The sequence below is a fragment of the Phaenicophaeus curvirostris genome, chromosome 1, assembly GCF_032191515.1.
Source record: "Phaenicophaeus curvirostris isolate KB17595 chromosome 1, BPBGC_Pcur_1.0, whole genome shotgun sequence".
Taxonomy (NCBI): Eukaryota; Metazoa; Chordata; class Aves; order Cuculiformes; family Cuculidae; genus Phaenicophaeus; species Phaenicophaeus curvirostris.
Genome location: NC_091392.1, coordinates 47,254,163 through 47,281,753, shown reverse-complemented (window position 1 = coordinate 47,281,753; position 27,591 = coordinate 47,254,163). Strand labels below are relative to the sequence as shown.

General features: G+C 39.2%; 1 protein-coding gene across 2 annotated transcripts in view; it reads right to left on the bottom strand.

Annotated features, from left to right (window-relative positions):
• RAB3IP (RAB3A interacting protein) overlaps positions 1-24,594 on the bottom strand; it is a 31,477-nt gene extending 6,883 nt beyond the window's left edge. Inside the window, exons 1-7 of one of the 2 annotated variants that reach the window (XM_069857265.1) lie at positions 24,530-24,594; positions 16,443-16,718; positions 15,974-16,235; positions 8,818-8,913; positions 6,196-6,273; positions 5,649-5,852; positions 722-850 (exon numbers count right to left, since the gene is read on the bottom strand). In XM_069857265.1, coding sequence (XP_069713366.1) covers positions 722-850; positions 5,649-5,852; positions 6,196-6,273; positions 8,818-8,913; positions 15,974-16,235; positions 16,443-16,693 — 1,020 coding nt within the window. In that variant the 5' untranslated portion in view covers positions 16,694-16,718; positions 24,530-24,594. The remainder of the gene's footprint in view (positions 1-721; positions 851-5,648; positions 5,853-6,195; positions 6,274-8,817; positions 8,914-15,973; positions 16,236-16,442; positions 16,719-24,529) is intronic. The other variant, XM_069857274.1, reaches the window with a different exon arrangement.
• Between the last annotated feature and the right edge of the window lie 2,997 nt (positions 24,595-27,591).

Sequence of the window (27,591 nt, the reverse complement as noted above, 5' to 3'; positions counted from 1 at the left end):
CCTAGTAGAGACATATATTACCACTACAGCCTATAAATGCTGCTTAAGAACAAAAACTAAGTAAACCAGCTGAGCTGGAATCGGTTCTGCGTTATTCCCAGGATGGGTAAAACTCCTGCCTTTACTCTGTATTGGAGGGTGTGTGGGAAAAACACAAGAGAAAAAGTCTCATAATTCATTCCATCTAAAGCCATGTTCTCAAACTGCCCATGTTGAATCATGTCAAATTCTGAAGTCTAATTCTTGTAAGTCAAACCTCACTTCAAGAAAACACCCAGACCATGCTTGCAGCCTGCTCCAACTGATGAGAAAAAAAATGGCCCACAAAACTAAATGTATTGGTCTCTACTACCCTCTAGGCAAACAAGATACAGCAACAGGACACTGTTTCTTACAAAACAGTGTATTTTAAATACCAGAAAAAAACCACACCATCCATTCCTACAAACATCAAATTGCCAGATAGAAGTAACATATGAAGGAGTAGAGCTAAAAGGACCATATGTGGAATAGCATAAATGAAGTAGTGGGGGAAAAAAAAAACAAACCATCATTTCAATACTCCAGACTAAACTTCAACACTTCCCTGTGAAATGTCATACTCTAATGAAACAAGAATAGTTAAACTTCATACGAAAACATTTTCAATACTATCTATTGACATCATGTGTCATATTCAAGGGAAAAGCATCAATGATCACACTAAGATTATTTTCATTACCTCACTTTTTGAGAAGGTTAAACATGGAAAAATATCTTCCCGATAAATTTTGTCCAAGAAAGGACACGTTCTGTCCATAGTAGGCTCATCCTTCCAAGATCTGAATTCATTGTACAAAGACAGGTCAGCCTAGAACACACACAAAGATTCACATATTTTAGTACTTTAATTATCAGTGTAATTATCTAGTGTCTAACATTTGCAAATATCCACAGGTAAATAACAAGCATTAAAACTAAACGCTTTCTACAACACTGTGAAAGAATGCTGTTGTGCCTAAGACTGTAAATATAAGCAAATCAAAACATATCATTTTCAAGACACAGAGGTAATGCATTCACATGTCACCACAACACCAGGGACAGGCTAACTATCACTTCCCCTAATTGCCTCTCTCTTCGAAAAATTGTAACTGATCAGAAAATAGAAAAAAAACGAATATTCTTTTTGATGCATCACCATCATAGTATTTTAGTCCATGACTATTTCTTTGAGTTACACAAAAGCAGAGAAATCTAAGGAAAACAAGTGCAATCCTAAAATTCTTACATGTTCACCCTGAATATAACACAATGCTATCCAAATGCTAGAAGAAAACAAACATTTAACACACTAAATATATTAAGAAAAAAAACCTAACACAGGAAAAATACAAATCAAAAAATACAAATCAAACTACTCTTAGTCTTCATTTTTCATCTGTATGCCCAAACTCTCCCCTACGCCATGTTACAACAGGAAGGCAAGGATATTCACTGAACATGATTTATGACCCTGCTCCCTCACCTCATAGCTCTTCTAGTCAATGGAGAAATACGAAACCCACCCATTAAATCATTCTAGGGATAAGTATGCTCTTCTGTTTTAGGAATGGATGGGTCCGTTCGCTTTAAAAACACCTTGTTTTGTCATCTTCACGTTGAGATCAGTTTAACAGCGGGAAGGCACTTATCTAGTTTGGCGTTCAGGAGCCTACTTGTACATCATTTAAAATCCACATATGCACTACAGGACAGCCTGTCCCATGGGCTGGCCTCCCACTAACAGCTGAAGCACACTGAGGTATTTATTCCCAGAGCATATCATCTGGTTTCAGGTTACTTGAGAAGGATCCTGTTCATGAGCAACAACATGAGTGGGGATGAGTGTTTTCAACACATACTCCTAATCCAACATAAAAATTAATGCCAGCTACCTGGGATATGCATCCATCCTGGCCCTTCATACACCACCATCCTTGGACTTAGATGTGCTGCTATGCAGACTTCAGTATCTCTCCCCTCCAACTCATAGTTAAATCCCTTTTTTGTACTACAGCAGACCTATAATCCTAAAACCCATACCTAAAGCTACAAGAAGGGACATATGCGGCAGGCCAAATTTTGTAATGTTAAAAACAAATAATATAGAGGATAGAATGAAAGAGAAAATGTACTCTAACAATCACAATAAATTCCTTTTTAATCCCATTAAGAAGATAAGTACACTGGTTTAGGTCTTTTGTTCTTCCCCTATGCATTATGTCTTCTCCGAGTTCCCAGCACTTTGCCGTTCTTTTACATACACATTTTGGAGAGTTCTTGGGTTTTTTTTCTTGAAAAAGAACCTACAAAATTAGATTGGTAAGCTTGTTTTCTATTAGAGCTACTTGCCTTACACTCAGGTATAATCAGGAACAATCATCTTAATTAACCTAGTCCATAAATGTTCTGGTTGCTAAGCCACCAGCCTCATTGTACAAATGAAATTCAATAGGTGTATCTTGCTCCCTAAAGGAACATTTCCCACACCTTAAAATCCATCTGAGGTCTGGCTTTAAAACGAATACAATCAAAAGATACCAGCAGGGGAAAAAAAAAAAAAAATTAATTTTTGGATTTCTACTATATGCTTCTAAAATTTAGATGTATTTCTTATCAATTCAGTTATCTTCTAGATTTAACTCAATTTCCCCCAATCCTACAATTTATAAAGAAGTTGCCTTGAGAAAACTGCTCAGTGAATATAGCTTGTTGCTCTTCCTTTCTAGTCTGCACTGTTACACGCGTATCTTCTGCCATTACTTGCATTTTCACTAGATGAAAGTTTTGATTATCTGCAACCAAATACACCACCAATTATAATTGTCATTAAATTTTTAAAGTTTTCCTCTTACAGTAAAATACAGCACCAGAGAAACATTCCACCTCTTTGAACAACGCTGATGCATTTATCAGTATTTAGGCTGAGTGGATGTTACCAGCCTCCCTAAGTTCCAAGCAGCTTTTCAGCTTGGCTAAATCTTGCTAAAACCTAAGTAAACATGTTCAATTAATTTATCCTAGAAGCTACTCCCACATGCTAGGAAACATTTCTATAGGGCGTTGGCACCTTTCTGGCTCCACTGCAATTTAGCATAGGCAGACAGCCACTCTAACTCTGTCGACGTTGCACAAAGAAACCTGAGAGTTGATGTGTATTACACCCAATTTCACCCAACATCTCAAACTGCAAAGCTGTCTGGTAGATTCTCCATAAGGGTCCAAAGCTATACTCTCCACACAAGGCCACTAAATTCCTCTAAGCAAGGGTACTCTCTACACCTCTTTTGATGCAGAGTCACTCAAAATCAGAAGAGTGACATGCAAAGGGTAAGATAACTCTGGGACAAGAATATTTAGGAAGAACGGGGCAGAACTATGGTTTCACACTCAGCTCCCAGAAATGCAAAAACATTTACCTTAGACCAACAATAAATAAAAGCAGTGAAGAAAACCACAAAGCACCAGACAAAAAGCAGTAGGGAAGTCATGTCTCCACTGCTTAAAACAACATCCTAACCACCACATCAGAGGCAGTCTTGGTTTCTTCATCCCATGGTGCCACTCCATTGAATATTTCTACTCAGAAAGACTCACATTCCAGTAGACAGAAAGTCTGTGTTTCTTACTGACTCCCTAGGCTCTCCCTGGAAGAAAAAGTCACCTGTATTGAGCAGCTTTGAGGTGTCTCCTTATGCAGCCAAAAGAAAGGAGACTGAACTAAAGATAAATGACAGGCAGACTGGACCTCCTGCAGCACACACTTCACATTCACCACTTTCTTCCACATGAAATTGCTGCAAAACAATTTCCCCCTTTCTCCCCTCTTGTCCAATACTTAAAAATTTCATTGAGTCATGAGCTTAGTGTGATGCTCACAATGCAATGGGACACCATCCCAGCTCTCCCCTTTTGTTTGCATCGTCCTGAAAAGCAACGAGGACATGATTTTAATAAGGAAAACATGATGGATTCCACTGAAAGGGAGGAGGATGTAAGCTTTTTTTTTTTTAAAGCCTAAGTATGGAAAAGAAACTGGAAAAGCCTTTATTTTCTAGATACATAGTAAAAACTGGTATAGTAGAAATGCACTTAAGGATGACTGGCAAAACAAGTATAAAAACAGCCACTGCAAATCACATTTAACTACCAATTAGCCTGTTACCCCTCTAACAATGGCCAGCAGTCACAGAGCTGGCTGCAGAGCAGTACAAGAGGAAAGACAGTGTCTTCATTTTACAGCTTCCCAACTTCTAGCAGCCTGTAGTTAAAGCAGCTTCCCAAGTCAAATGTTGCATTTATCTCCTATATGCCTTGGCAGGATTGTGTCACTTTGCATTACTTTATTTTGAACACATTTTTAAACTTGCTACCTTGTGACAATGAGTTGTGAAGTTCCCTTGTGCACTGACTGAAAGTTATTTTCCTCTCAGCTTCCAGAGGTTTCTTGTAATAAGAAATCACTAATATTTTTCACCATTAATTTTCCCCATGTCATCTGTGATTGTATAGAATTTTATTCTGCCTTAAGTATCTCTACACAGAAATACTTCCAAGGGTTTGACCATCTGTCCCACTCATATTTTCATTATGTCCCTTCTGAGATGAAGAAATCATAGCTGCATGCATGCACGCGCACACATTACTTACTACACGTTTACAAGGCAGTACAAGGCTGTTTCTTTTGCTATTTATTCCTTTCCTAACAACTTGTAAGGCTCTGTCGGTCTTTGACCACCACTGAGTACCAAGATGGTGTTTTCTGAGAATTATCCACAAGTACACTGCTTTTCTTTTTCTCAGCACAATGTAGCTAGTTCTAAGTCCACAACTGCATTTTTAGCCAGATGCCTCATTTCTCACTTACGGACTCTGAATTTCATCTGCTGTTCTAAGAACCACTCAGTATCATAAGATACTTCAATTCTTCAGTCACTTTTTGCTATTACCATTCCAAGGATTTGACCATCAACTAGTCGCCTTGTTATTTTGCGTTTTTCAGTTAGAATCATAGAATGTCGTGAGTTGGAAGGAATCCACAAGGAACGTCAATTCCATCTCCTGTCCCTGCATAGGGCAATCCCAAAATCCACACCATGTGTCTGAGGGCATTGTCCAAATGCTTCTTGAACACTGTCAGGCTTGGACCCCACTGGGACTCCAGTGGTAACTCTCTTCCTGTTCTCTAATAAATCATTGAGTCTACCTTTTTCCAGGCCTCTTTTACCTTTGATCTATTAAGTGACTTTTTTTAATGAGTTTAGGAAATGTTTATGATACGTTTCTGAAAGTTTATGAACTTGTGGTGATGGACTTTGTAAAAAGCCACCAGGACTTATCATTCAGTTATACTGGATTTTTTTGTTTGTTTGTTTTAATTCTCATCCTTAAATTCCAGCATTTAAAAAACTTATCTCATCTTTCCTTAATGATTTAAAGGTAAACAAGACTTGGAAAAATTACCACCTATTGGTATATAAGAAAAATCTTCTTTCTTTAACAAAGATGCTTCAAAAAGAGTAGAGTATTACATGAAGATGATTTAATATATACTAGATTTGCTGTGAGTAAAAAAACCAACAAAGCCAGATTTTCATCAAAAAAGAGGACAATCCTTGTACTGTTACCTCTTTACAGTCTTTTACAATTGGCTGCATCATGGTAAGGTCCTGGTGGCTGCCACCCATAGCACTGCTCGTACTCTTGTTTCTTGCATGGCCTTTCTTAAAAGGAGTTTTTCCAGTAGACTGAAACTCCTTTGTTGGAGATGTTGGTGAAGTAGACAGTACTAGTGTCTTCAATGCTGCTACTTCAGCCTGGAGAACATCAATCTGGGGAGGAGGGGAAGGAGGAAATGAAGTCATTAACAAACAAAAATATCCTATTAGGCTATGAATATGTTAAAACATTTAACAAAATTTCCAGTTATCTTGGTTCAAATGCATACTGTAGTAACGCTGGCTTCCTAGGCACTTTGCTAGCTACCTGATATGATGCTGAAACACCAGCTCTGTGCCCAGAGGTGTCAGCTAAGAATATGCCAAGGTGACACAAAACAACTCAATACACACTTTAATAACAGACACAGGTAATGCTCTATTTATATCTTCATGATTCAACACTTCAGATTTATAACCAGGTGAAAAGGCAAAGCAAGTCAAAAAAAACCCTTACCTTTCCCTGTGCCTCTTTTAACTGTTTCTCTGCTGCAGCTTGTTTGACATTAGCTTCTTTAACCATTTTGTGTGCTTCCTGTAAGAAAAATGTTGAGGTAGTGTAAATGTTTCACACAAATTTACAAGATCCAGTAAGAAATAAACAAACCACAACCAACCAACTAAGGGCATAGTTTTTCTTCACAGAGCCTATTTGTGAACAGTAAGTTGTGCAACAATCTGAAATAAAATTGTTACATACCAAAAAATACCTACAAATCTATCATTTGGATTCATCACTGGCCCACCAAGTTTCTTCTCCTTGGTCTTCTCTCTTCAGAAATTCAGCAACTCCACCCAACCCATTCCAGCAGGAAAAATACCTGTCCTGGATGCCAGGCTCCAGTCATGCTTCGGTGGCTGACAACTCAAGTTCTTTGACCCCCAGGGAAAGACTCCACCAGTAGCAACAAAAGCAACATGAGCACAGCAGCACATTCTAAAGAACTTCTCCCTTCTTCTAGCCAGAATAACCAGTTATAAAACTTCAGCATGGAAGAACCAGTCAGACAATTATGAAGCCTAAATTCTTACCATCAATAAAACAGACAAAGAAACAGCTTAGAATAGTTTATGGATTAATAAACATTTCTTGAGTAGAACAGAAAAAGCATAAAAACCCAATCCAAATAAATAAATAAGGCTAAGCCGATAAAGAAGAAAGCATAAAAGGACTGGGAATTTTTTAAACATCCTTTTACCTCATACCTCTAAGCCTTTTGTGTGGATAACATATTTGTTTAGGCTCTGATCTGGCAATCTGCGTCTGGGATCAAATTACCTTTCTTACTCAGTACTTACTGAAGGCAACAAAGATCAACTAAATTACTTGGAATAGGATCCTTCTCATATCTGTAAAGCGCCTAGCATGTATCTGGACACTATATAAATAACACAAAAAAGTTCATACAACATCATAGCAAAAGATCAGGCTCCCACTCATATATGACACAGCTGTATAATATGGATTTGTAAAAATTCTGTTAAGTAACAACAGACACATGCAGGAATGGGAACATACACATTTATACAATGTGTACAAATACATTTAACATTGACCATGCAATTTGTGCTCAGTGATGCACCTTAGAAAGCAAAGCATGTTACAGTGCTATTACAGTGTAATAATGTAACATATACACCCAGCTGTGCAAAACAAGTCTTAGTCCTCAATTGGGATGCATTAATAAAAGCTCCGCATGTCCATTTATATGGTCACTGAAATTAGTGGGATTCAGAACAGAATGTGAATTCAGTGCCTGTAGATCCCAGTGCAAAAATAAAAAAAAAACCTAACACTGTTTTGTTAGGGCCTCTTAGTGAAATCAGATCACAAAAGAAAATTCAGGCGACATGCCCACAACTGTTAGGAGTTCTGAATAATTAATACTCAAACAATTATTACTCATATACTATACTTCAAACATAGCTTCAACAAACTTGTAACATTGTTATAACTTATGTCATAAATATAAAATTTCACTGATAATTTTAATTTTTATTCTTCTACAGTTAAAATACCCGCCACACATTTTGCTCAACCCCAACATACAGAAGTATTTATGCTAAAAAGTACCCTTCCAGTTTCAACCTTATTCTCTACACACAGAAACTGCTTTAATTTTGAAGTAACTCCACCCTGTCACGATAATGAAATAAAACATGTGGCCAACCCACAAAGCAGTTTGTCATTAGATTTTTGAATGTCAGTATTTTCAAGGTTTCAATAGTATTTTTATACCAATACAACATCAGAAGTTTAAATACTGTTTCTAAAACATACCTAACGTTGTATCGTTAGGCACACACTGAAAATCAATACTTACAATTTGGTAAGCATATAAATCATCTCTGGATTATGAAATTTATTCTCACACTTATGGGTATCATAATTCAGCCTCTAGGCATTCCTATATATAATCCTATGATAAAACGAAAACTGATTCTGGTTCAAGTACAGATTTAAAATTTTCTTCTGTGTAGTGACAGTGCAAAATCTTTGTGGGCACTACTGCTATTTTCTCAAGTGAAAAGGTCCCATTTAAAGTTCAGGTTTCTCACTTGGTATCCAGGTTCCACCCTGGTGCATCACTCAGTATTAGTGTTCCTTTTCAAGTTTGTGGGTGTAGCATGCTGCTAGACCCAAAATGCAAAAGCTGAAAGCGTGGTTATGTACTTGTTACCTCCATTGATCTGGAACTGCGTTATTTTTTTATTTTGTCTCCATGACAACCCCAAATTTAGCTCTTATCTAGACAGCCTTGTTGTCAGACAGAGAAGTTGTCTCAAAATAGTCATGCCAAATAATAAGCCTAAATAAGTTTTAAGCTTTCTGATATATTTTTCTATTTTTTCTTCGTTTTGTGTCTAAGGCAGACTGACAAGCTCAACATGACAGCTTTCATCTAAGTGAAAAAGTCTACTGCTTGCTTTAAGCCTCCACCTTAACACACCCAGGTCTCCAGGACACAAATCCTTTATAAACTTATTGTAGAAAAATTCAGCATACCATACACTGATTCTACATAAAACATCTGGCTCAGCTTCCTTTAAGTATATCACATCGAAGACTCCAACAAACCTCAAACAGACTAGCTGTAAGTTCTTCCAATTCCTGTCCAAGTTGATCTCGCACTTTAGAAAGCCTTTCACATTCTTCATCTTTTAACTGCAGCTCCTATGGAAAATTGAAAGTTATTCATTCTGATTTAGAGTAGTAATTTGGCCTTTTAAAGCTAATACCACAGAGGGGGGAGAAGAAGAGGAAAAAAAATAATCAGAGGAACATAAACCCTTTGCTAAACAAAGCCTTTCAAAATATTAATCTTAACACTAGAAGCAAATAAATTAACTCTGCTCACAGATATTACTATTCTTCCTACTATACAGCAATACACCAGGCCAATCTGAAGTAGCTTTAACCTAGATATCATCATTTCCAAAATTCTCTGCAGTAAAACACCTCTCTTTTCAGGAAAGTATAGAATACTAAAGTCACTTAAAATATAGACAAAATTAATTATTGGGACAGACAGAATACCAATCTGTTCACCTGTTTCTTACTGGGCACTTAAAGAAAGCAATTAAAAAAAAAAAAAGGCAAAAAAAAAAAAAAAAGCTTTGCTGCAAGACAATTCCCAATTCTACAAGAATCTTCAAGCATATTTTACTATAAAGATTGTTTCCTATACATTTCCTTACAGCTAAAACAATTCCAAAACCACACTGTAATTATATCCTCACTCTTGTTTTAGCAGATACATGAATCAAATTAAATTCAAAATGTTATTTGCCTACGCCACTAAAATTTGAGTGAGGAAGGCCTGACCACTCTTACGGTAAGATTTTAAATCAGATTTGGCAGTATAAATGTTACACATGCCAAATCTCATCTGTATGGTCCCAAGTCTAAGGGGGAGTGGGGTGATGTGCAAATTACAAAAAGTTTGACAAGGAATTTGAAAGAAGAGTTCTTCTTCCTTTTTTCCAGCCATTAAACTCCAGAATCTCTTGCAAGAGGAGGAATGATAGGGAGGAAAAGTGAAAGAAAAGCAGCAGACAGCCTATTCTGACCTTTTAAGCACTTTTTTCCTGGCCATAACTCCTCTCCAGTACTTCCTTCTCTTCTTTTCCCCCCCGCTAAGCCAGCTAGTACAGAACCATCACTCCTAGATGCGAGACCCAAGCTTCTCACTGACACATTAAAGACTCCAAATACAATGTAACATGTGTTTTCAAAACATCCAGAAACCAGTAAAAGAAACAGCTACCGTCAGAAAACTCCAGGAGGCCAGTCACTAGAGAGTCATAAAAAGGCCCAAGTGGCAGCTTCCCTTGTGTTTCCGAGAGGTGTCTAGTATTTCTCACCTCAGTCTCCATGATTGAGTAATGCTGTACACAAGGTGGGACACATCTTGCCTTCTAGCAGGCTGATATTAGGTCTTGCCCTCAATTTCTGCAGTGAAACTGGCAACAGATTTTCCTCTAAGATGAAGGGTCCTGTTCGACTTCAGCTCCCAAATTCAAGAAGTGTTTAAGGACTGTTCTAGACTTTTTTAGTATCAACGGCATTATTTCTCCCTTCTTTTATTTGGTTTTAACTTTAGACATTTTGATTGATGTTTAGTGTAGTTTGCTATTTTGATTTTTTGCTTTCCATTTGCAAACTTTTAACTATTTTTAAGGTACCACTTCAATGATGGGGTTTTTTTCCCAAGCATGGTATTTCTCAAAATGCACTCAACTAGCATCTGCTAGCTACTGTTCTGAAAATTATGATCTCTCTCTCAAAAAGAGGCAGGAAAATAGCTACAAATGGAGGGAAGAGAAGGGAAAAGGAATGCAAAACACCACAGAGGGAAAGAAAATACTGGAAAAAAAGAAAAGGGGAAGAAAGGGCAAACAATTTCATTACTTAATTTTGTATTGGTTTAAAGTATTTCACCTGTAAAGCATGGCTCTTAATAAGGAAACGTAAGATTGATGCAAAATGCTTAAAGTTAATGCATTCCTATAGAAGCAGAGAATTCATCAATACATTTCCTTTAGTTTACTCCACTGATTTGTAAGGAAAATGCTACATACACATCAAGATATCTTTAAAGGAGGTTGTATTAATATTCAGGTCAAGAGTTATCAGACTCTCATTGAAGGTAGAACTACCCTAAGTTCACATTTGGGCTCCCATTGTCAATACACTATTTTAGGTAAGAGGGTTACAGTTTTGGCTGCAACTGAAACGATTAGGGGGCTTAGATTAAAATTTAGGCAGACAAGTACAGCTACTTAATGAAAACAAAAAGGAGACAACATCAGGCAGTCTACTACATATGGCTGCTTAGCTAGATTTGTCAAACACTGGGCAAGCTTCCATGACATGATTCAGGAGGAACGTAATATAACACATTATTCTGCCAAGCAATCTTAATAACTCAGGTTTTTTAAGCAGGGCAGAAATAAAGACTGCCTGAAGCAAAAAGCTTAGCGGTTATTAGAAACGTTACTATTGTTTATGTCTTAAAGGCATTACTGGAGACTTCCCAGCCATACGCAATACAGAGGCAGAAAAGACAACTGCATGTGCTTATCATCCATGCTGCAGTCCTTCCCACATTACTGTTCTGAAAACATAACTACATGAAGAATATAAGCTATTATAAAGCGCAGCACACACAGTTACCAAAGTAGGTAATAAAAAGAAAAATCTAACTTGCATGGAAAAAACACTTTAGGTTAAGAAAAATATAATCAGAGTCATTATTGCTTATTTCACTTTGATCTTCAAAAAGAGGCTACAACATGGGTCCTCAGAAAGAACCAGTAAGGTAAGGAATACAAATTACTGTCTCAAACCCATTAGTATTTCGAATTTTAGAAAGAAAATCATCCTGCATCTAGTTCAGCAGTTTAACCAAGTCAGAAGTAGATGCAGAAGATAAGGAAGGATGAAGTTTTCTATAGTCACCACCTCAAATCAGAACCGTGGAATACTGCTGAATTCTGAAATTGTCAAAGTTAGAATACATTTGACTGGCCTTCACTCAGCACCCAAGTTAAACAAGCTACCCAAAAATTAGCCCATTGTAACCACATCTAAAAGGTTGTTTAATGTGAGAGAAGATACAGAGTATCTTTTCAGAGATTGTTCATTAACTTGCAACTTTAAAATTTCATGTTTTACACTGGAAAAAAGGTTTAGCTACCTGTGTTAGCCTGTGCAGAAACACCCCAATAAGGGCAACAGCCTCTGTTACATTGGATTCTTTGACAAAACAGGCAATGGTAACAATGGCGGGGGGGGATGGGGGAATCCACTTTCAAAACCCATATAAACACACAAGATCTGAAGACAAGAGATTAATTTGAACGCTATGTTTGTTTATGAGATTAAGAACATACAGAAATTGAAGCCTTTCAATGAAAAATCTAGACCTGGGGAGGATTAGGTTCTTAAATTGCACTCAAATTTGCAATACCACATTCTGTACTGTCACCCGTTTCACAAGAATCACTGTATCACTGTGGAAAAAACTCTCAAATTTTGCTCTACTAGGGAAATATGAGTAATTCAGATTTCTACTATAAAAAGGTTAAACAAGGTTTTACTTGTTACCAATAAACTTACAGATCTTGCTCTGAAGATCGTGGAAAACATGGAACTCATTCTGAAACCAAATATGGTATTTGCAGCCAACATCTCTGTTTGACTGCTCTTTCCTCATCACAGAAGGGGTCAAATCATCAGTTACAGCTGGTAATTTCAACAGTCCAAGAGAAAATACACCAACACAGAAACCTACATTTCTCTCTGCAGTCATGGATGACATCATTACATTGACAGTCCGATTGATGAGGAAATAACTACAGGGCCAAATCACACACAAATTCAAGGAGAACATGACTATCAACTGCCTCAGCTCAGAAACTAAAAGTCAGCTACCCAAAATACATGCAACATGCTAGTTATATGCTAGTAAACAGAAAGTATTCCTTCGCAAGGACCCCACTAAACTTGCACGCCAAGAAATACCATATATCAAAATACCACTGCTGTTTTCTCAGATGCTGTCTACGTGTGTCTGATCCACCTTCAGTAACCAGAGACATAGCCCAACCCAAACATGGCAGGAAAAATGCAAATGCTGAGAGACACAAGGAGCTAAGGTCCCAAGTATTGAATTCCTAAGGCTTTTAACACCACGTCTTTTCCTGACGCCGCTTTAAAAGGATAGCTAAACAAGCAGAAAGGTTCAGATCATCTAAAGCAAGGACTCTTCAGCTCCAGTTTATAGAATATAGACAGAAATTAAGTCTTCAGTCAAAAAATAAGCAAAAATTACCTGAATGGTAACCAAGAGTGAAAAATCTACGTTATTTTAATTAAGGGGGCATTTTGAGGCAAAGTACATTCAATCTTATACACTCCATTAGTATGGAATGGTGCCCTGCTGCTACCTCTGACCCAGTCTTTCTACCAGTCTCATGACATGATTTGGTGCTGCAACCAATCAAGCCTGAAGTAGAAAGTATATTTCCTCTCACCGAGAAACAAAATTTTTGAAGACTTTTTTTTAAACAATTCAAGTCTGTAACCTTAGGAAATACGAGGCATACACAAAGAAGAAAAGAAAAAAAGAAGAATAAGTCTTATTCCATGCCTGAATTTCTTCAAGACCTCTACTTAAATGTCTAACAACTACATGCCACACATTCTTTAACATAAAAAAATGACAGCATATTCAGAAAAAAGCACAGACATGAAAAATATTAGATAGTGGATCCCTAAGTTTCAAAATTCCTATTTGCTTTCTAGTTCCCCTTCTGATTACAACTGCAACAAATTCAAATCAATCTTTAACGTATGTTACAATAGGCATACAGTTTGGGTAAGACATTTGGAACAAGTGAAACAGCAAATTAATGTTTACTTTGTTCACTCCTGGAAAGTCTGTAAGATTTTCAGGCTCAATGAGTTCACAAAATTCAAGGCAAATTCTAGCTCCCATTTTTCTCACTGCTCCTAAGATACAGCAGAGAGACTCACAGAGAATTTAAAACCATTATGCAAAAAACAACCAGCTATACACAGGTACTACTTATTAATTATCTCTATATAGATTTTTAAATTGAGTACTCATTGACAAAAGTGGATTTATTTGGAAATAAAAGTTTAAAGACTGCATGACATACTAAACCCCCTGGAATTGTTCAAAAAATGTGGCTCTTTGGGACATGGCTTAGTAGGTATGGTGTGTTGGGCTGACAGCTGGACTTGATGATCTTAGCAGTCGTATCCAAACTTAATGATTCTATGATTCTACAAATAACACAGAGTGGACGCAGCCCTATGCTTTATTCCTAAAGTTGTCGCTGTTCATAATCAGAGATGAATTAGGGATAGAAAAAAACTAGTCCTCATACAGGAAGTGGAAGAAGGTAGAAGAAGAGGGAGCTGGCCTCTTCTCCCAAGTGACAGGGGACAGGACAAGTGGGAATGGCCTCATGCTCAGCCAGGGGAGGTTTAGGCTGGACATTAGGAAAAAATTCTTCACAGAAAGGGTCATTGGGCACTGGAACAGGCTGCCCAGGGAGGTGGTTGAGTTACCTTCCTGGAGGTGTTCAAGGCACGGGTGGACGAGGTGCTAAGGGGCATGGTTTAGTGTTTGATAGGAATGGTTGGACTCGATGATCCGGTGGGTCTCTTCCAACCTGGTTATTCTATGATTCTAAGGTAGATGTTACAGAAAGCATAGTGCTTATTGTTGTATAGTCTGTAAAGACTCCTGCTATAACTCCCATGTAACTGAGCAATTCTGAAACAGTGTGAGTTTAAGACGACAAAATAAGCTATGCACCCAGCATAACACTGGTAAGAATCAACCTGATGGGTTAAGAATTAGCAAGAACTTTGACGTCAATAGTCTCAAGTTAGTGCTGAATCACTTTTGTTAAGACAACCAAAAGGGTTTGAAGATAAGTAACATGCAGTTTATGTCCTGGCAGCCTTAATATCGTTCATTAAAAATAGCCTTAAATCCTGGAGTGAAACATTTTAATCTTTGAGAGATAAAGCAGCATTCAGTAGAATAAGATTTTCAGATAATTCCAAGGTAACAGTAGCAGATTTGAGCTGTGTTTTTCCAGACATTACCTGTACTTTGGTATACTGTCAGGAGCTGAAAGAGCTTTTCTAATTCTTAAACTTGAATTTGTTCTTACTTTCTAAGATTTCAACTACTAGGATTACATATTCACATGCAAGGTTCTCAAACTTAGCCCAGGTTAATGTTTCCTTCCAGTGGTCAAATTCTAAGCAAACACAGTAGGAAGCAAGGAAGCAAGTACTCAGCAACAAAACTATCGACAGAAGCAATGTTGGAATCCATGTTTAAGTCTCACGTTAACAAGGACAAAAGCAGCTATGACAGAAATGATGAGCACATTCAACAACATGAGGTAACAAAGAGGAAAACAAATTCAAACGTAAGATAAGACAAGCTTAAATCTAACCAAGAATGGAATCACGTAGAGGAGAGCAAAGGGCACAGATACAAAAAGCACAAAATCTACTTGAAAGTTTAAGCACAGTGAGATGTTAAAATGATAAATAATGGCTTTGCATTTATATAGCACTATTCATCCAAACAAGACAAAGCGCTTTACAAATATTAATGAATTGAGCCACAGTGTTTTCAAAGGCATCAATATTCAATTTGAGGTGTGGTGTAACAGTACTCAAAAGAACTAGAGTGACCTCTTTATTGCTTATTTCCTATGCAGGCATTCCCCTATGAAACATCACAAGTACCCTTGTTCTAAAGCATTCCTATATTCCATGACATATGCTATAGTTTTATACCAACAGAAAAAGATAACTTGAAAGATGTATAATCAGCATCTATAAATATTCATACAGTAACAATGGAATGACATAAAACTACTCCTATTCTCAAATGTCAGAAAGAAGGAATGCTCTACATTTCAAAGAAAAAGTGTGTTTAACCAGATATTGCAGCAAAAGCTTTCCATGGTTAAGTAGCAGCAGCACTAGAATAATTCTAAGACATTAGCACTGCACACATTCATCATAACTTCACATAAAATAATTACATCCTAATAATTCAATTAGAAATGAGTCAATTCAGATTGCACTTTCTGGCCCACCTATCTCATTCTGCAATACTAGAACCACTTTGTAAGAGAGAAAAGGCAGGAGAAGACAAGACAACAAGCCTTACCCTTTGAGCTTTTGCAAGTTCTTCTTTCAATCTCTCATAGCCTTTTTCTCTTACTTCCAGTACAGATGGGCTCCGTAAGTGAGATAAACTGTCTGTACTCGACCCAAAAATATCTTCATTTCCTTCAGCAACATCTGCTACTGTAGCACCCTGCAAAAACTCTCTCTCTGCATTATTGCTCTCCTTTCTGGAACTATTGTGACTGAATGACCCGCTCTGGGGTCCAGAGGTAGAACAAAGTACTGTGTCGCCAACATTGATGCTGTAAAGAGAGTGATATACTTTTTATGTATTTAATACATTAAGAAGAAATATTTTACAAATGGCAGTAGTGGTGTTGAATGTACCTTTATGGACACAATTTAATACTACAACACAAAAAGTAACATTAAAATAAATTCTTCAGTAAAGCAAGCAGTTTATATGCAACAAACACAAGCAATTGAAATATAAACAACACACAACTTACCTGACACCTGATGGTTCTCCACAATTCAGTTGTCTGGGAGATGAATAAACAGGTTGCGTGGGAAGGTCTGAAACATTTAATGCATTGGGTTGGATTGGTGCAGAGGACACAACAGAAGGATGTGGTCGGTAGATAACGCTGGGTGAGGTAGTTTGCTCCTGAGTTCCTGGCTCATTTACTCCAAGAAGATCCGGTGTAGTAGGTGAAGCAAGGTTCACTTCATGAAAGCCTTCCAAGGGGTCACTGGCCATAATAAAAGCCTCATCATATGAAACCCTGAATTAAATAATCACATTATCAGAATGCAAATGGGAAATATTTAGTTCTATCTGATAACTACTTGAATTAAAAAAACAAACAAATATGTTTAGAATACTTCACGATATCATGGTAACTACACACTAAACTTGCAAAAGTATCAACTTCAACCACCAAAAAATGTTTTTGCACACATTGGACTGTTGAACCCAGAAAATCTGATGGCAGGCTCTGCATCTAAATGGGGTGACAAAAATCAAGAACACTGTCTATATCATAAAGCAAAGTCATCTTTTACATAGCCTAGAGCTGTTTTGTATCAAAACACAAATATACAACAGTAACGAAAGAGGGGGACACCTGGGAACCAGTAAGAAAAAAATCACAACACTTTTTTTAAAACTTAAAACTTCCACTTTTAATCTCAACAAAGCACAGAATCTAGAGAAAGAAATCAGTGAATCTTTAAACAAATTGTAATCCATAGCAGTTGGGGTTAAATTACACATCTGACCTTGTAAGAGTTCATTGAAATGACAGAACCAGCCAATAAGACTTTTAACGGAGTATGATGATGTGTATTTAATACATCACATGATTAAATTATGATGACAATCATGAATAAGCATCATACCAAATATAAAATAAAGGTAAAAGCAATTTAAATGACAATATCTTTTTTCTTTAATTCCATATGTTTCTCATAAGATGAGCAGAAAACAAATACAACACAACTTTTACAAGTCCAAATAGAAAGCTCCTATTTTCCAACAGTTTATCATCTGAGATCACAAAAATCTTTCCAAACTATAAATTGGAAGCAGTATGGAGAAATCTGTGAAGGAATTACTTAGCAGTGACTATTCATTAAAAAAAAAAATTTAAAAAAATTCCATCTTATATAAAAAAAGAGAAAGTTAAGGCTTCACAAAGGTACTTAACAAGCAAAAAAAGAACCACAGTGTTTAAATGAAATAATACATTGCATTTCACAGAAAAATCTGCTAGGATCTTACAACAGAAAGGACAAGGCAGAGAGAAGACCTAGAAAGGTGACTGTCATAACCATGAAGTGATGTCATCTACTTAACAAGTACTTCCATTTCATTAGCTACTTCATAAAACACAAAATACCAAGAATGAAATCCCTCAAGTAGCATGCCCCATTATGTTTTAGTTATATCAATACTTTTCAGCCATCTAAACTCCAAGAACACTGTTCAAAACTGATTTGCACCTCAAGTATTGTACTGAAGATGTATGATGTTAAACAAGTTGCTTTACTACATTATCAGGTAGGCATGACTTAAAGAAGAAAAAGGACCTTACATGAATAAAAAGGCATGTGGGGGGGGCTTTTTTTTCTGTCAGAAATTTGGTTTATTTTGAACTATCAACAGCAGTTGCACAAAGATGATTTACACAGAAAAAGTCAAAATTTTGTGCTTTGGAGCTTTTCTATCATAATAGAGATGAACATCTTATTTTTGAGTTAAAGTAAGTATGAAAAATATTCTTGCTTGCTTTCCCTAAAGCTGTTCTTAACTACTATAAGCATTCTAATTACATGCTCTATGTAACAATAAAGATTGTTGAGTCAACAAATTAAAATGGAGGTTCTGTCAGAGCTATAGGACATTTCTTTAAGGTTAAATTTCAAGTGTTCTCAACTGTACAGTGCAACTATTACACATGTCCGTTGTATACTTAATAAGCTAAAATACAGCCATCTTGAAAAAATTAAATTGCAGAAACAGTCCTTTAAAGTTTATCAGCTCAGCTGACAAATATCCATCTGCCAGTCTCAAAGTTAGGCTCACACATACACAAACGCATTTACTTTCATTGTTCCCATCACTCTTCTCTTTTTCAACCACCAAGTAAGCCAAGACCCAGTACTACTGCACTGGCAACACTGCCAAGATATCTCTTTGCATTCCCAGTTCTCTGGATTCCAGTTTTCATAACTAACAGAAGCTGCGGGCTTCTGAACAGAGATGTAGAAAAGCTGCCTGGATGCCTTGCCTTTTCTAAGCGTACAGCACCTAGGAAAGTACACCAAAAACCACCTAAGTGAAGATTAAGAACATAGTTGAGACCAAAATGGGAACAACTCTTCTTCCACATCTTCACTTCTGTTGACTAGCTTCCATTTCAAGTTTGAAAGACACATTCTTAGTTCCACTGAAAACACACTATGACTTGATCTTCAATAGTGGAATGACAGCATTTCACATCATCAGTACCAATGGTTGTTTTCAATTGCGTACCCTCATTGGGCTGAAATATTCTACCAAAGTTTGTTTCCCCAAAACCTGATTTAAAAAAAATACTATTTAGCCATTCCCAAGCAAAAAAAGGCTCAGGAGAAACTTATTTGCCAGGTTTTAATGCATTTTACTACTTCTGTACAAATCTTTGGGCTGTTTGGATATAATACTTTAAGTACATCAAAGAAGAACAGGCTCAAAGAAACACCATTCCACACCTTTATGATAATTTATAGAAATTCAGCTACGTTATGAAATGCAGAGAGTCATGCTGCCTCACAAAGAGAAGCATTATTAGAAGCCTTCTTACTACCTTCCAAATGTTCAAATGCATTTCTAGCTCCCCCTCCGGACCATCACATCAATCTACAAAAGCACAGCAGTATATTTGGGGAAAAAAAATAAACTATACTTGCCCCCTCCTACTCCTATGAGAAATGCTCCACTTCACTCCTTTCCCACAGCTTTTCCACCTAACGTGCCTATATCCTGCAGCATTTTTCACAGTCAATAAAAAGAAACCTCAAAAGAATATGAGATTTCATTTACAATACTATCACTCTACTTGTACGTTAAATATCAATGTCTAAGCAATAAATCCATGTAAGTCTTATTAGTTATGAAGAAAAAAAAAAAGTCTCTCATACAGTAAGTAAAAAAGTTATACAAGTTATTCCTGGAAGAGCTGAAAATATATTTTAAGTCCCTCAGCTAAACTTTTCCCTAGTCTGTTAAATGGGCACTCACAAGCCTACCATCTGTGTAAAACACTTTCCATTCACAACCTTTCTCTTTCCTAGCATTACTTCTCACTTAGCAGTGAGCAGGCAGAAGCTGGGTACACCACCCATAAAGACAAAGAATCCCACATTAAATATCAAGTTTCAAGACTCACCAACACTACTACATTGTTACCAAGATGCCAGCTGAACACTTTATGCATTAAGGAAATCAATTGTACATGCAAAAAGCTAGGGGGTCCTAAAAATAAAAGCTCTATTTTGGGAAAGAGCTCTTCAAAGTAAGGATAAACAAAAGGAGGAACAAAAAGCACATTAAGGTTCAGTGTCGTTAAAGATTACAGGCCTAATTAAGGCTTTGGGGGGGGAGGGGGGTGACATTATTGACAAGGCAGCAACAAACAGCCTTGCTGTGAAGGAACATGAAACGCATGGTAAGCAGAGAACTTTACTGGGAGCCAAGTTGACAGTGTGTAAAACACCACAGCGTTGACACAGCACTCTACAGTAGTAATTCTGCTACTGTGAACAAAAGCTGATATTCTGACATTTCAGGGCAGGACTTTTATTAAACAAAATCATGAATTTTCTTAATACTTTTTCAACCACATTAATGCACTGTGAAAGCCTGGAAGAGCATTAGTGCCTACCAAATACACAATTATTTTTGTCTTAGTTGATAGTACACTATTTGGATGATGCACAAAATTCAAGTACTGTAATAAATCAGGATGAAACAGTGAAATAAATTAGTTTCCTTACACTTTCATCTAGAAACAATGCATATTTGGTGTAGGCTGTCAAAATGTTGCAGCTTTTTATAACCTCTCCACCACTACTGACTACCCACAACTTCACAAGGGAACTATATTCACGTCTGTTATTTTATCTAATATTAAAAAGTATGACAAAGAAATCGGCTTAACAGTCAGTTTAACACATTTCTGTAGCTTCTAACATGAACCAAGAACAGCAAACATTTTCAACAGCAGTCAAATCAAAACACTTAATCTAATTTTCCTACTATTAGTCTAAGAGGGGTTCAGCTACTTCTCTGAATCAAAGCAGTCAATAACTAAATACTAAAAAGCTCCCTGAAAAGCAGTAATTTATTGTGGTTTGCTTTCTTGGGGTGGGGAGCAGGAGAGGTGGGGAGGATTGTTGACAACCACCTACTACAATTTCTGGAGTCTGTCTTCACCTGATGGCTTTGAAATACAAGCCAGGTTAAAGATGACAACTTTGAACAATTTCCGAATTGTCAGAGCCCATTTAGAAATAATGCCAACATCAAACATTTCATTTTTATGTTTAATAGTTAGGAACACTATCACAATAGAATGGTTACCTACTCAAGTGAAAAGAAAAATAAAATCACAAAAGGAAAAAAGAAGTTAATGGTTCTAAGCATGTTGATGAAAAGTAGAGGTGACTATTAGCTACAGCGTTCTAATCTTTACACAGCAGATCTTTGAAATGTTATAAAGTCTAGAGGACTTCACTTAGGCTCCAACACTGCTGCAGTTAATCTGGGAGGGGACAGGAAAGTGGATTTTTTGTAGCTGTTGTTCAAAAGGACTGAATTTAGCCCACCACTGGGCTTACATTCTTCTCAGTGGGTTTAAATAAAAAAATTTTTAAAAATTTGAAATATTTGGCATTATACAGTCTGCCATGCAATATATTTTAAGCTCCAAAGAACTCTGTAGGGAATTAGAGCAATGGATTAATAAATACCTTTTAAAGAAGCAGTCAAATTAAGCACTGCTGCTCCATACTGAAAGGCATCAGATGCAAAGAGACAGTTTAAAAAGTTAAATTGTCATAAAAGGCATACATGGACTTTAAATTAAAGTCCAAAACCAACTCAATCACACCTATCCAGTATGAGATATTCATCAGATGTTGGCATGGAACAAGTTGGGCGGATTTTTTTTTTCCCTAGACTATTTTATATGTAAGCTTAGCCATAGAATTCAAACAAGTTTAAACACTGTTATCATGGCCAGTTCACTGCACAAACAAGTCAAGATTCGGTATAGGAATTCCCTTAAGGTGTGCAAGAAACAACTTCCACCTCTACAATTTTGCATTTATTATAGAACTTTCTACTTCAGGAGCCCAAATTAACAACAAATTTTATTTGGAAGCAGTAAGATGAGAGAAAAGAAAGCACTGAACTAGCAACCTTGCACTACATATTTAACAACAGATGGTAAATTAGGCAAGACAGTAGCTAGGAGGTAAATTGTAAGTTAAGCAGGTCTACAGAATTAAGAGCTAGAAAAAACACACTTGGTTCAACGTGAGAATATTTTTCTATTGCAGTCCCACTAGTATTGTCACATAACACTGTGATGTGTGCCTTTTTCTATTCTTTACTCTCATGTTAGGCATTCAAAACACTTTCACACTTTTAAAAGAAACACGTAGTCTATTTGAGAGCAAGATTTTATAAAGTTAAAAGAATTTATGTTTTGGTGAACTGATGATTAAAAAAAAAACCTCTTTTGAAAACTTTATTATAGGGATATCTGCAGCTAGAAAAATACAGGTGCAGACAGCGTCTCCCTTCTAGAAAGAAGGGGTGCACGAGATTCTATGACCTGTATTTACGAAGAGCTGGTGAAACTTATAAATAAACATGTTTTAGAGTCTAGTAGATAGTATATCTCTTACTAGAGAGAAAAATTAGCGCCTTGTAAAGTAGAATACTGCAAACTTTTATCCTAAACAAACAGTCAAAGAACGCTGCTTGGCTCACAATGACTCTCTAAACCAAGTTAATTTAACTGTAAACATGATTCTCTTTGCAGATGCTGGTTTTTTTAAGAAAGAGCGTTGTTCTCTCTTATCTTATAAACAACTTCACAATCCCATCTCGGGTTCAAGCCTGATCACAGTGACTGCAGTGTCACTGTTGCCAAGACTTGGACCTAAAGACCCTCTCACTCTCAGTTAACACTGAAAATACTCAACTAGTAAACTTAAGTGAAAATTATTACAATTTTCATGATATGCAAAGCTTTCTAACTGCAAACACATTTCAAGAAACATTCTCTTAATTTCTGAAAAAATGGTTAGCACATTATTAAGCATAATTAAAGTATCTAATACATGTTTTAGTCAAGTTACAATAGGACAAGATTTTAAATGTCATTTAAAAGTGTCTTAATAATAAAAATCCAAAATACACATTTCTTTACTGGGAAAATCCATAAACATAAGTCAAAGAGCGAGAGATCGGATTCATTTTACATTAATTTTAAAACAAGTCAATAAAAGCTATGAAGACAGCTACAGTCCATAATCAAAAGGCTTATTGTGACTGCTTTCCTACAGAAAGAAAAATACCCCTTTTAAATATGGTGTAACGAGACAGACATTTCAGAGTCGCAGCTGTGAGGTGCACTCCCATTTGTTATTTATTAAAAGCATAATGAGAATGGTAAATTATTTATCCCTCCTTCCTCACTAGGTAACATTAACCAAGCACAGCAGAAGAATGACTGCCAACACACAAATACAGAAGGCCTGAATTTAACCCTCCCCAGAACTCATTAAACAGATCTATAATAAAAACAACAATAAAATATTAAAGCAACAAGACCTCAGGTTCTGTCCTATATATTTTACTGAGGAATACAAATATTTGAACAGATGGTAGCTGCCAATACATGCTTCTACACTGAACAACCTTACATCTGCTTCAAAAGAGAAGCTGGTAATTTCAGTTAGAGCAAAGCTGCAATAATTAATCTTCCACAGACATTTAGGATCACCGGTTTTGAGACTTCCTAAGAACGTGCCTAGAAACAAAGAGGGTGAACCAATCAAGGGATGTAAAGCTCAGTACAACATCTAGAAAACAAACCAGACAACGCTGTCAAACTGACGAAAAGTCAGTACAACAAGCACCAAGGGTATCACAAAGGCTTTGGACCCTCAGCGTTCTCCTGCTTTCAGAGCTCTGGAAACGAGTGGAGCATCAGCGCCCGGGCAGCGCAAATTACTGCGCAGGGAGGCTTATCAATTGTGATCAACTCGTATCCAGAATTTCCCTGTCGCACCTTAATTCTCCAGCACAACCCGCATTACAAAACGAGGGTTAACTGAAATCCCAACTCCTGCAGCTCACAAAGCTACTTACCAGCCACCAGGTATTAACCTCAATACCGCCCTAAGACCCCAGAGCAGCCCGAGGCGCCAAAGCGAGCAGAGCCCTGGGGCAACACGGGACCCCCGGGCCGAGGGGTTTGGGAGCGGAGGAGACCTCAGCACCAGCTCCTCGCAAGCCCCTCTCTCTTCTCCTCCCCCCACCGGCCTCGGAGGGGCCCCGCGACGGCTCCCGGCCCGCAGGGGCACCCGGCGCGCTCCGGGGCGAGCCCCGACAGCTGATTTTTCGTAGAATCACCGACGGTTTCGGCCGAAAGGGACTTTAACCCAGTGGAGGCCAGGGCCCCCTCCCGCCAGACCGGGATGCCCCGAGCGCCCCCAGGGACCGGGCACCCACGGGCAGCCTGTGCCCGCGCCTCGCCACCCTCACAGGAGAAAAAAATCCCTCCTCATTTCTAATCTAAATCTCCCCTCTTTCGGCTTAAAACTGTTCCCCCTCGCCCTACCCCTGCGCTCCCCGATAATGAGCCCCTCCCCGGCTTTCCCGCAGCCCCTCTCCGGACCGGGAGCTGCTCTACGGTCTCCCCGGAGCCTTCTCCCCCGGCACCCTCAGCGCTGCCCTCGCACGGGAGGCGCTCCGGCCCTCGGATCCCCGCCGTGGCCTCCACCGGCCCCGCTCCGGCAGCCCCGTCCCGCCCCGTACCTGCCGAGCCCCGACACCCCGCCCGCGCCGCTCCGCGTCCCCGCGGCCACCGGGGGGGGCGGTGCCGATGGGCGGGGCCGATGGGCGGGGCCGCGCCGCGCATGCGCCGTGCGGGAGCCAGCGGCGGGGAGGGGCGGGGGGGGAGGTGAGCGAGAGCCGCACCGCCCGCAGCGCTAGGGGGAAGCGGCTGCGGGAGCGAGGGGGGCGGAAGTGGGGCGGAAGTGGGGCGGAAGTGGGGCCCCTGAGGGCTTCCGGCCGAGGGGTGCGTGAGGGGACCCCGACCGCTGGGAACGTGATGGGGTCTGGTGGCGGGGGGGTTAAGGGGTGCTCCGTGAGGAGCGATCGCTCCAGGGTGCGGGAGGGGTTTCGGCGTGCGTGAGGGGACCCCAGGGAACGGGAGGGGCTCCGGCCTCGGGGTGCCTGAGGGGGCACCCCCGGGGGGGTGTAAGAGACAGAATGATAGAATCACCAGGTTGGAAGAGACCCACTGGATCATCGAGTCCAACCATTCCTATCAAACACTAAACCATGCCCCTTAGCACCTCGTCCACCTGTGCCTTAAACACCTCCAGGGAAGGTGACTCAACCACCTCCCTGGGCAGCCTGTTCCAGTGCCCAATGACCCTTTCTGTGAAGAATTTTTTCCTAATGTCCAGCCTAAACCTCCCCTGGCGGAGCATGAGGCCATTCCCACTTGTCCTGTCCCCTGTCACCTGGGAGAAGAGGCCAGCACCCTCCTCTCTACAACGTCCTTTCAGGTAGTTGTAGAGAGCAATGAGGTCTCGCCTCAGCCTCCTCTTCTCCAGGCTAAACAACCCCAGCTCTCTCAGCCGCTCCTGAGACCCCACCTTCAGGGGACGTGAGGGGCCCCAGGGACTGTGAGGGGCCCTGGTGCCGAGGTGCGTGAAGGGCCCCGGTTGCAGGGTGCGTGAGGGCTCCTGGCATCGGGGTGCCTGAGCGGGGCAACCCCGGTGTGTGTGAGGGGGGCTGACCCCAGGGTATATGAGAGGCCGTGGCCTCGGGGTGCGTGAGGGGCGATGGGACACCCCACCTTCCTGCGGCTAGGGCGGAGGCTGTGCCCCTCTGGAGGCAGCGTCCCATCCCAGGAGCTGAGGTGCGAGGCCAGCCGGTGTGGCCTCCGGTCAGTGGTGGGGCAACCTGGGCCTTGCTGTCTGCCCACAAAACCACTGGTAACCCGAAATACTTCCGAAGGACTGTCACAGGGAGGCTTTTCCTTCACACTCTTGGTAGGCAGCCATGCTGCCACCAGCTGGGTTTCAGGGGCCAGAAGGTCTGCTAAGAGGAGGCCAGGCTGGTGTGTTACTTAGGCAGAATGTGTGTGTCAGGGGTAGCTTCCATCCCTCCACCCGAAGCAGGGCCAGGGCAGTCAATGGCAAACACTTCAACCATGAAATACTGTTGGATCATTTCTTTAGGGCCTGGATGGAAAGATACTGGGGACTTACGCCTGGCACAGCACAGGGCACAAGTGCTGTCAGGCACTATGTTCCTAAGAAGGGAGGCTGCAAATGGACAAACTATGAAGACTCGTGGCTTCCAGAGAGATCACCCAACAGTTCTGTGCTACCATTCATCACCTGGAAGAGAGAGTTAAAACATTGCTTTTGTTCAAGGGTAGATGAGGACAGGACTATTAAAAGTCTTAAGTGTTTTGTTGCCGTGAAAAACACAAGGAAGTTAATTGTGTGTTTAATATTGTATAGTAACAAAGGCACAGGATTACACAATTACAAATGAGAAAATGAAACATATGCCAGATCATTATCCAGTGATTTTCATTGACGGGGCATGAACTGATCTAAATCAGGTTCTGGGCCTGCCTAATGGATGTAATAATTAAAGACTAAACCATAATGAATGAGACTTGTGAAATAAGGCCACATTTAAAGCTAAAATAGGACTTGCCTGTTAAAAAAATGTGGTTTTCCAGCTCTACTAGTTTGTCTGATAAAGAGATCCCACTACTACCTTTCATCTTGGCTTGCCAATTTCCTTAAGTGATCATTACCACCACCCTGACAGAGGCATGGTAGGCTGGGGCAATTTTCCAGCTTCTTAGAGGTAAATGTGCAGCCTTCACTTTTTTTCTTTCAAAGCCTTCATCTGTAATGGTTTGTGTTTCCTGTATCTTTAAAAGCAGTAGGCGAAATGTTGGAAAGCTACTATCAACAAGACTTCATTTTACCACTGATCCAACTAGATTGCTAAAAAATATTCTTAAAATGACAGCAGTCTTGGCCTGACAAGGTGCTTCCCTTGTTAGTGCAGCTGAACTGAACTATGTGCTTGCAATGATGAGGAACTTTAGCAAAAAACTAATATCAACAAGATCTTGTTCCATTCATCAATTAAGGAATCTAGGCCACATTCCAGTCAATTACTGAAACTGTCATTGTCTTGACATGTTTCCACTGAAGGTGAAAGAATCGTGTTTGGCTGGTCCTGGGGGACATAGCCACAGCCAAATAATATTCTCTGTGGCACATTCACCATAGCATCCACCAAGCAAAAGTTCAGTGAGGGCAAAATAACATGACAGAGAGTATGTCAAAAGACAAATGTATTAATGCCACTCATCACAAAGCAAATATATTACCTATAAATAGTAATATCTTCTAAATTCCTTTTCAGCATGTAAATCAAAACTGACTACAAGGGGGATCATGCAGCAAAAATAGCTACTGAAAAGCATTGTCCACAGCTTTTCTGGAAGCAATCTGAAAAGCAAGCAGTGCAATAAATGGAATATTCAACTAGCAGTATAATTTGAAGTTTGTTGTGAAAAACCTCATAGAACAGAGATGGTCAGTTTGAAGAGCTCCAACCTTTGGAATTATTTAATTTGCTAATATTGACATGCAATAGAACGCAGGCAGTGCTTTCACAATACAGGTTTGCCAAAGTGGAAGATGCATCAGAACGTTCATTAAAAACATGATTGCAAAAGAGACGTGACAAGTGGCTTTGGAGGTTGAAAACAATATATTAAGGCATGGTAAACTGACAGGAGTCTATATTAGGATCTGTAATCCAATAATAGT